Source organism: Mchenga conophoros, linkage group LG7, assembly GCF_057382185.1.
Source record: "Mchenga conophoros isolate Kocher_MC1m ecotype Shallow Benthic linkage group LG7, M_conophoros_male_GT1.1, whole genome shotgun sequence".
NCBI lineage: Eukaryota > Metazoa > Chordata > Actinopteri > Cichliformes > Cichlidae > Mchenga > Mchenga conophoros.
This window is the reverse complement of record NC_140532.1, coordinates 54,386,009-54,395,358: the sequence shown is the minus strand read 5'-3', so window position 1 is coordinate 54,395,358 and position 9,350 is coordinate 54,386,009. Positions and strand designations below refer to the sequence as shown.

The window sequence follows — 9,350 nt, the reverse complement described above, 5'->3', positions numbered from 1 at the left end:
TTTGGTGAGGGAAACAGTCACTCTTTCAGAGGAGTCCTGGAAACCTTCACTTAAAGCTTACGCAAAGCTTTGACGTAACATTTAGTGTGCGTGAGCATTTTATTACAAGCAGATAACAGCCTGTCCCAGCAGGAGTCCTCTTTGCTCTTTCCCTGTTGCTCCTGACGTTGGTCCCAGCTGCTCCCTCCCCCTTCCCGGCTCCTCCTCTGTGTGGCTTCTTGGTCCACAGACCGATTGTCCCAAACTTTAAATCCTTCCTGAAGCTTCTCCCTTATCTGCGGCGCGAGAGCGAAAGCAGAAGCCGATGGCAGAAGTATGAGATATGGTACTGATGACCGAGCAGGCGGACAGACCTCTGACCCCGTTATTCTCAGCAGAACAACTTCCCTGCAAGGACTCCCGAGGGAACCGCTCGACGTGAGTGTGGGAAAGATGCAGCCAGGGCCCGAGGCTGCCTTTCAGTTTAAGTTGGGGGAAAGCGATTGATGGGGGTGGGGGTTTAAGCGTTGGGCTTATTTGCATCTGCATCCTGCTTCAGAGTGTGGATTTGAATTAAAGGCCTCTGCTGGCTCTGTAAAAGCACGAATTTAGCGAGTACGTGGCACGAAATACAGCCAAGATAGGGTTAATTTGCATTCCAGATGGCAAAAGTTATGTTGTAGCGCCGAAGGCCAATTTTACGCCTGCCCCGTCTCTTTAACTCAAAGAGATGTTTCTGTGCGTTTGAATGGGAATCTCCAGAATCTCGGTGCCCCAACATGTTTTGTTCCTGTGATATAAACCATTACAGCAACACCGGGTAATACGAGCACGGGGAGAGACAAGTGGAAACCTGAGGCAGCTGCTTTTTGAGAACGTTTAAAGATTACGTGAGAGGTGTTCCTCTCTGTTCTCCCAGGAGAACAGAGAGCAGCGACTTAACTGTGTCATGTCTGCAGGTCTGAGGTGGACAATGGAGGCGAAGGGAGGCAGCGGAAGCACGGAAGGTCACCTGGGGACCTCCAGCTCTGTCTGGAGACAGCGTCTGACCAGTCCAAAAGCAGGAGGAAACCACTCGGCGTCAGGTGGACAATGTGTATATTTTTATTGTTTATAAGCACTATATAAACCTTTAATGACAAGTAATAAATTAATAACAAGTTCATTTTAATGTCAAACATAAAAGGACTAAATTAAAGTGAAAAGAAAGGATTTTTGTTTCCATTTTAACTGCAGCTCTGCAGCTGCGCCCATCCTCCTACATACCTGCACGACCAGAGAGCTGTTTACTGATTATGTTGCTGCTGTTCAAGCAGCTTTTACTTAACCACGTATGACACGCTGCGGAGCCAAATTAGAGGGGTTTACTTTTTTTGCCTGATAACAGTGTTTAGTGATAGTTTGAGTTATAAATCTGTGACAGTACTTTTCCTTCTGCAGTTACTGTTACTCGTCCTCCTCAGGTGTTGCCATGATAGTTAACTGTAAACACTGACCTTTCATTTGCCAGACTGAAACCTGTGGAGCAGCTTTCGCCAGTGCTAAGTCCATGTGACTTAGAAACAAAGTTTGAAAGGAAGAAATGGCAGCCTACCCAGGTAAAAGAACAACAACAACAAAAACAACCCACATACTGATCCATTGACAAATACCACCAAACCCCAAACTGTTTTTATGTATATACATTTGCCATTTTCTTAATTTAAAACTTTGCCTTTCAGTTGTCAAAAACAAACACCCAGTTCCATAAGTTATTTAAGGAGGTCAGCAAAGATGAGCAGCTCAAGCAAAGTAAGTTTCACCTTTTGCTTTCAGGCAAAAAACAAAGGAATGTGACAGTATTAATGTGAAAATGTAACCAACAGGTTACACTTGTGCCCTCCAGAGAGATATTTTGTATCAGGGCAAGTTGTTTGTCTCTGATAACTGGATCTGCTTCCACTCCAAAGTCTTTGGCAAAGATACCAAGGTACGTCACTGTTAACTCTAGTGAGGAATTTATCTGAAATCTTTGCGATTAGCTTGTTTGTTAAAGAACATGAGGTCTTGTCCTTCACAGATTTCAATCCCGGCGATGTCCGTGACACTTATCAAAAAAACGAAAACAGCGCTGTTAGTGCCAAACGCCCTCGTGATCGAAACTCCGAGTGAACAGGTAAGAAAGCATTTGATGCAGTCAGCTTTTCCCCGACTTTCCTCTCAACCCGCTACCTGGCAGATGGGGGGCTGTAGTTGAGTCTTGTTCTGTTAGAAGTCAATAGGGCGATCGTGGCTCAAGAGTCGGCAGTTCGTCTTGTAATCGGAAGGTTGCCGGTTCGAGCCCCGGCTCCGACAGCCTCGGTTGTTGTGTCCTTGGGCAAGACACTTTGCCCGTTGCCTACTGGTGGTGGTCAGAGGGCCCGGTGGCGCCAGTGTCCGGCAGCCTCGCCTCTGTCAGTGCGCCCCAGGGTGGCTGTGGCTACAATGTAGCTTGCCATCACCAGTGTGTGGATGATTGAAAAATGTAAAGCGCTTTGGGGTCCTTAGGGACTAAGTAAAGCGCTCTACAAATACAGGCCATTTACCATTTACTTCCTGTTAAAAGGGGAATTTTTTATCTCCACAGTCACCAAATGCTGCTTCTGCAGTATATGCTAAAAGTAAAATGGAATTAAAATGAAAGTGATGCTAAATCTCTCTTTTCCAGCATGTGTTTGTGTCATTCCTCTCTCGAAACGCCACCTACAAGCTCCTGAACTCAATCTGCCTTCATTTAGAGGTAAATGGCATCTTCTATACGGGTTATGCAACTTGTTCTAGCGGTATTCATTAGCTAGCTACATTTAGTCTTCTGCAGGAAATCTACGTCCTAATTTATAACACAACCATTGTAAGTTAGAATATATTACTTTACAAAAACACTGAGCATTTTCTCTTCACCCTGCACCACAACCTTCCACACCATTCGAGTCATTGCAGGCTACGTAAACCTGAGGTGTTGTTACATTTGTCGAGATGTGCTCGTCAGGTCATGTGGAACGTTCCAGTTAGAGTTCCTGCTGAACCATAATTCAGGCATTACTGCTGAAACACGTCATGTTCTTTGCACTTTAATAAATCAAATTAACTACATTTTTTACAGAGTGTCTGTACTTTCTTTCTCTTCTGTGTTTCTTTAAGACTGGGCAGTTACCGGAAGTTACTTTGTATCTTGGACGCAGTATATTAAACATTAGTGTGTTCCAGCTTCCTCTCTTGTTACACTGTAAACTCTGTGTATATTAAATTGTGTCTAAATCCAATACTGGGCTCTAGCAAAGGCCCAGTACTGAAAAGTATCAAAATTCAAAAGTTAGCAACTAGTTAGCAAGTAGCTAACAGAGACAGTTTAGCATTTAGCTGCTAAAGAGCCAGGTACTCAATGCAGGAGTTGCAAGCAAATGGAAGGGGGTGATTTTTAATTTAGTCAGCTAAACAGAGAGAAATATGTTCACTAAATGCCTGTAAACACACAACTCTAGCTTAGCTTTTTTTCCTCACGTGTGTTTAAATAGGCAACTGTTTGCTAATGCAGATGAAAACTTTGCTGAAGCAAATAGTGAAAAGGCAGCGTCTAACCAAAACGGAGGGAGTGACTTCATTCTTCTGCACGTTGTGTGCATAGAAACAGACAACCAAATGAATTCTGCTGCTGGATTCTGTCTGAATAGGCAACTGTTTGCAGACAGTTTCATAAGTCAATACCAGCTAAGTCTGTTGTCATTACAGGTGGATAAGTCCTGTGGCAGCCCCGTGACTTCCTCTTGTGAAAACAGCTTCAGAATCAAGTGCCCATCGTCACTTCCTCTGGTCAGTAAGGGGTCTGTTCTTTTTCTGAGATGTTTATTTGTTATTTTCTGTTGCGATAGAAAGAGCTATACACATAGCTTGTTTTCATGTGATACAACGCCTACATTGTATGTGGTGACCCATGTTTCATGTGGGCTGCAGGACTTTTCTAGAGACTTCTCTGACCTCGATGGAGTTGTGCAGCAGAGACGGCAGGAAATGATGGAGAGCAGCAGCTCCGGGTCTCAGACTCCAGATTATGACAAGTTAGCTGGTGTGTCACCCATCTTCTTTCCTCCTGTGTAATTATATAGCTACTGTGTACTCGCTCTAATCTACTGTACACAGTTTGTAGAGTCATTGTTTGTCTCTGTAAGGGGTGTCAGGTGTCACTGTGGCTTAGACAGCCTTTAGTATTTAGCTGGAGTCAAGCCAAGTGAGCCTCTGGGACTTTGTTTTTATTATAGTGAAGACACTTTTCACAGAAAGAAATCTCATTAAATAATTAACGTAATCTCCATTTTATTCTCAATGACAGCCATCAGCACTGACACAATTAGTTTTTTTTTTCTATTTTACAGACTAAAAGGACTTGTCACATTTGCGAGCTTGTTAGCCTCTTAACATTTATTCAAAGTCGCCAGCCACTGGAGTCACAGCGTTTTTCTCTGTTGCTTTGAGCAGACTTCAGCGGCCTCCCAGGCACATTTATGAACACAGCGAAGAGCGGAGAAGTTTCAGTCCACGCAGATATTCACCTCCAGACTCCCAGCCAAAAGCACGGACCCGCCCTCAAGAGCGGTACTTTGATAATGGCTTTCTAAAAAAGAAAAGATGCTTTGTTGTTAATGCTTCTGTAGTCTTCGATTTCACTGTTTAGCAGGAGCTATTGAATGTTGATAAACGGAAAAGTTTCAGTTGGATATCAGGATAATCCACGCTTTTGCCACTGACCTTTATTAAAAAACCTATTTTGACAAAATTAGAAGAATTATATTTGTACATTATATCTGCAAACTACAAAAGAAGGCCTGAGAACAGCTCAATATCCCAGCCTGCCGCTATCACACCCCAGCTTACCAGTCAGCATGTCATATCTTCTTTGTTTGATAACCAATAGTTTAAAGACCAAGTTTAAAGACAGCTGACATACTCATACTGTTGTATATGCTACAGTTAGAGGCACACGTGTCTTGTGGAAACAGATGCAGAACACAGAAATTAGAAATTTGACATTCTATCATAAAGTATTTGTAACATTTCTTTATTTCTTTCTAAATAGTTCCTTGCCTTGTTGATGAACATTACCAGAGATACTCATTTTTTTCCTTTGTTGCTTTCATATGTAGACCCAAGCAAGCCAACGCGGGGAGCTTCTCCAAAAGACAAGTCCTCACAGCCGATGTCATTACAAGCCATCCTCCTCATCTATCTGTTTCTGTGAGCAGCCTCTCATTATGTGGAATTTGAGAAGCCCGAGCAGTCTGACAGACACTTGTTAGGATGTCAAAATCATTTACATCATTTGGCTTAGTGACTGTTCTTTTTGGCTATGATTTGAATCCTCGTGTTTCACTGTGTTTCTGTGTATTTAACAGAGTCGGCGTTCTTGTCTTGTCCTCCTGTTACATGGCGTTCAAGATTGTGGCTCTCGAGCAACGTTTGAACTCTTTGGTTTCAACAGGAGAACATATGTACAGTGAGTAAGTAAGGATTTAAACTTCTTTAGAAACTTTAAGGATTGTGAAATACACATATTCACCACATTTCCAAATGCATGGTTTTTCTTAGGTAGCGCAACTTTCTCATTATTTGGTTAATAATTTGGTGTAAATCTTAATGCAGCAACACTGCGAGCCAAAGGTCACAGGATGAAGTGAATGCTGAGATCTACGGGGAACTGTCGACCAACCTGTTCAAGCTGGAGAAGGTTTGTCAGATTTTGTGAGCTAAACAGCAGTTATAGGTGCTAATAAAAATTGTATTGTTAGATATAATATTTGAACTTAAAATATTGCAAACTAGATCTGGCTGATTTGTCATTATAATAGAGTCAGCAAAGCAATAATTAGAGCCTGAACAACATAGGATTTTTAAGACTGATACTGATATTTATGTGATTAAGAAATCTGGAGTATTGGCTGATATTTTCTCAGATATCCGAAACAAAATAGATATTCATAGCATTTCTTATTTAAAGTAACTTAAGAGTTATTTCTAAGATTATATGACAATACAGTTTAAAAATATTCTTCCGTTATTGTGCTATCAAGTCGCTCATTTACCTTCTGGCCGATTCTGCTCGGATCAGCTGTTTATTGTTGTGTTGCAGAGTGCCCCCTGGTGGACAAACTGTGCAAACAGCTTTAAGGTAGCTGCAGGTTTTTTTTTTCCTGTTGCTTCTTTACTCTTTAAATTTGTATTTACTGGCCATTACAAATGCTGATACTGATATATCAGCAAATAGCTGCGGGGCCAATATATTGGTCGGGTTATAACTTCTGGCCAAACTAGTGCATTTTAAAGTAGCCAATCACACCGGAAAGCTGTAAGCAGCTGTGCCTGGATGTGCCCTCAGAGGTGCTGTCCTCCTCATCTGACATCATCTTAATATTGATGTCCCTCTGCAGCTAGTGCACTTTGCCTCATTCCAAGCAGCTGTAAATGCAATCAACACAGACAGTCAGTACTGCGCAATGCACTGTTGACAGGAGACTTTTAGCAGTGTGATAGAAAAATGTAACATAAACCAGTAATGCTAAAACAAATCCAGGGAATCCAGTCTAATAAATTGTACCTTCTTTGCTTTACTGTCACTCTGACTGACACTGACTGTGCTGTTCTCTCCTGATCGCAAAGTCAGGATTCCCCTTAATACTGAAACAGGTGAAAATACTAAAAACATGTATAAGGGTGACAGACCAGGGATAGCAAACTCATTTTACATTGTGGGCCACATACAGCCCACTTTAAGCGAGCCAAACCAGTGAAACTCTTCTTTTTGTTACTGTACAGAAGTTTAACTACACTTTTAACCCTAATGAGAAAGAAGTCATTTTTCTAAACGACATAGAAATGCTAATGTAGTAAATGAAAGAAAGCACGACTGGGAATTGATAAGAATTTAACTGATTCCACTTTCAATATCAGTTATCGATTCTCATTGACCCTGCCTGACAGTCACCACCATCGCCATCAGTAAGGACACAAATATGATCTTTCTCTTAGATATGAACACAAAGCAAAGATCAAAACCAGCATGAAGAAGCTTTAAAGCGATCACAAACAGGAGGCTGCAGACTGACTGCTCATCAGTCTGTCATCAGACAGTACCTGTTGAAGTTCAGAGTCTGGCTGCTAGGCTGGGGTCAGGATTCATTCAGCTAACATCACTCTGGGTTCTTGGATAGCTTAGCATTAGCATGCTATCTGTGCAGGTGCCTGCAAAGAGCTGAAGTTGTGTTAACAGCATAATGCAATTGTTTCTGTCCTGGATGCAGTATGCACTTTACTATGGCGCTGTCATAATAAAGTGCAAAAAACCCCAAAAACGACTATACTATATTTATTTACTACTTAAATATTTATTTGTGCACATGGATTTAATTATTGGGGCCAAAGCGCTCACCGTGTGACAATCCTTGTACGCGTGTGTGCACCTCTTGACCTTTGTAACCTGGCGCAGCTGGATTGAAGATGCGAGTGTAGGATCATCTTTTTTGCCCCCATTTTAATGACATCACACCCAGAAATGTGACTCCTTGTAAAACCACAACATTTTGGTTTTTTTGTTTATAGTATTTTTTTTATTTACATTACATTCATTCTGATAGAAACAGAAAGGTACAAAAAACAGAAAAACAGAGATTCAGTAAGACTAAGGTGAAGGTGACTTTTATTAAGATGCACATTTTAGAAAAAAGAAATTTCAGAAGTCTTGGCTTCAGAAATATTTTACTGGGAATGAAATGATGATTGATGGTGTCACATTTTAAATCTAACCACAGTTGTACAAAGCCAGCTGTTGCCTTCAAGGACCCAGTCTTTATGCTAAGCTAAGCTAATCAACATGTTTAACATAATTGTGAATTATAAAGTATCCCTCACTTGCGTTTGTTTTTTCCACACCACAGATTCAGAAAAACCTCCAGAAACTCCTGGAGGAGACTTAAAAGAAGACTGTGGTCTGTTGTAGTGTCCACAGAGAAGAGCGAGTGCTGTGTAGAAGAGATCGTGCTTGAGCTGTGCAGATCAGCCGTGATCAGATTTGGTCATAACTTTCTTGCCAAAGCATGGACAGCTCATACACAAAGCATTCTTTAGACTGTGTGAAGTGAAATTGTGCAATAATGACTTCTTTCCCTTTTGCACTCAGGACTATTTGATCACTTTTTTTTAACAGAAAGCTGTGCTGAAGCAGTGTGCTAGTTTGCTAGTGGTAGTGTTAGCGAAGTGACTATGTTTTATTTATTTAGCTTTCATGTTACATTTCACAGTAGTAAGATTGTTAATAAGTTGTCAGGTCCAAAGGTTCTATTTCATGTCAAGGTCAATGTTTTTGCCAGCATTAAAATGTCAGTAAGTTATATTTTTATCATGCTTATGACTCACTCATCAAAAGATTGTACAACACTCAGCTTGTTCTTATGGTGTGATGTCAACAGATATGTATAAATATACACTTTGCTTTGTGAAATCACACAACAGTAAGAGCAAATCAGAGTTTAAAATATATTTTTTATTGTAAGTGTGGAATTTTTAATTTTCATACGAACCAACTGCTGTTTCATTCAGATGCAATTGTATAGTTTCTCAAACCTAGCAGCGTGTACTGCATTTACCCTGTTCCCATTCTGTTTTCACTTTGTTTGTGTGTATGAAAAACAAAAAAAAATTGTGTTTAACTTTAGTTGTGACCCTTCAGATCACAGCTTGTGCCTTTGTGATTGTATCACAGCTCTAAAATAAACGGTTTTTCATGAAGTGTTTCTTGAAACTGGCGTTAACAGCTTTTTTACTTAGGAGCACCAGGTTACATAAGGCTGATCACTCAGCCAGGTGACGCGCCTGCAGACCACAGACAAATGAATGCAAACAGCACCGATGTAACCCAAGAACATGATGACTGGCCTGCTCACAGCAGTGAAAGAAGAACTCTCTTTACTACAGTGTACAATAACACTTTACCACAAATAAAAGACTAATGTGTGCGCTTTTTAAAATTCTGCAGTGGGAGTTTGTTTTTGTTGTAATTTTTCCCCTACAGTGTTTTTATTGGGTGACAGGTAAAGGTAGACCAGTTTGGCATGGAGTAATACATGGAGAAAGTGATTTGGAACTGGCTTCTTGACATAAGCCACACCTTACCTGAAAAAGACGTCATCTGGATGGCAACGTGTTACTCCAAAATTCCCATCTTAAACAAGCTCGGCCTCAGAAAACATATTGATCTTGTTTTTTTAATCTTTGCATTGAATGTTATCTTGCATTTGTGAACTGCTGTTCAGTCACACTTCAGTACAGTTCAGTAATGGTGCTCAGCATTGTCCTTGTGTAGTTTTCTC

General features: G+C 40.9%; 1 protein-coding gene across 2 annotated transcripts; it reads left to right on the top strand.

Annotated features, from left to right (window-relative positions):
- The first annotated feature begins 218 nt into the window (after positions 1 to 218).
- On the top strand, positions 219 to 8,782 carry LOC146571156 (GRAM domain-containing protein 2B-like). 2 transcript variants are annotated; one of them, XM_085280212.1, is made up of 15 exons: positions 219 to 417; positions 939 to 1,064; positions 1,490 to 1,577; positions 1,701 to 1,770; positions 1,845 to 1,948; positions 2,039 to 2,134; positions 2,666 to 2,737; positions 3,727 to 3,807; positions 3,949 to 4,060; positions 4,471 to 4,587; positions 5,136 to 5,226; positions 5,385 to 5,489; positions 5,632 to 5,716; positions 6,119 to 6,157; positions 7,920 to 8,782. In XM_085280212.1, exons 1-15 carry the CDS (start codon positions 323 to 325, stop codon positions 7,956 to 7,958), a joined length of 1,320 nt encoding a protein of 439 aa, XP_085136338.1. In that variant the 5' UTR covers positions 219 to 322; the 3' UTR covers positions 7,959 to 8,782. The 2 variants fall into 2 exon arrangements, with proteins under 2 accessions (XP_085136338.1, XP_085136339.1); XM_085280213.1 differs by lacking the exon at positions 6,119 to 6,157.
- The last annotated feature ends 568 nt before the right edge of the window (positions 8,783 to 9,350 follow it).

Bases quoted from the DNA above. Each gene is read 5' to 3' on its own strand.
- LOC146571156 (XM_085280212.1), top strand. From the start codon at position 323: ATGGTACTGATGACCGAGCAGGCGGACAGACCTCTGACCCCGTTATTC. The intron at 418-938 runs GTGAGTGTGGGA...TCATGTCTGCAG, and splicing joins TCCCGAGGGAACCGCTCGAC to GTCTGAGGTGGACAATGGAG. The intron at 1,578-1,700 runs GTAAAAGAACAA...TTTGCCTTTCAG, and splicing joins AGAAATGGCAGCCTACCCAG to TTGTCAAAAACAAACACCCA.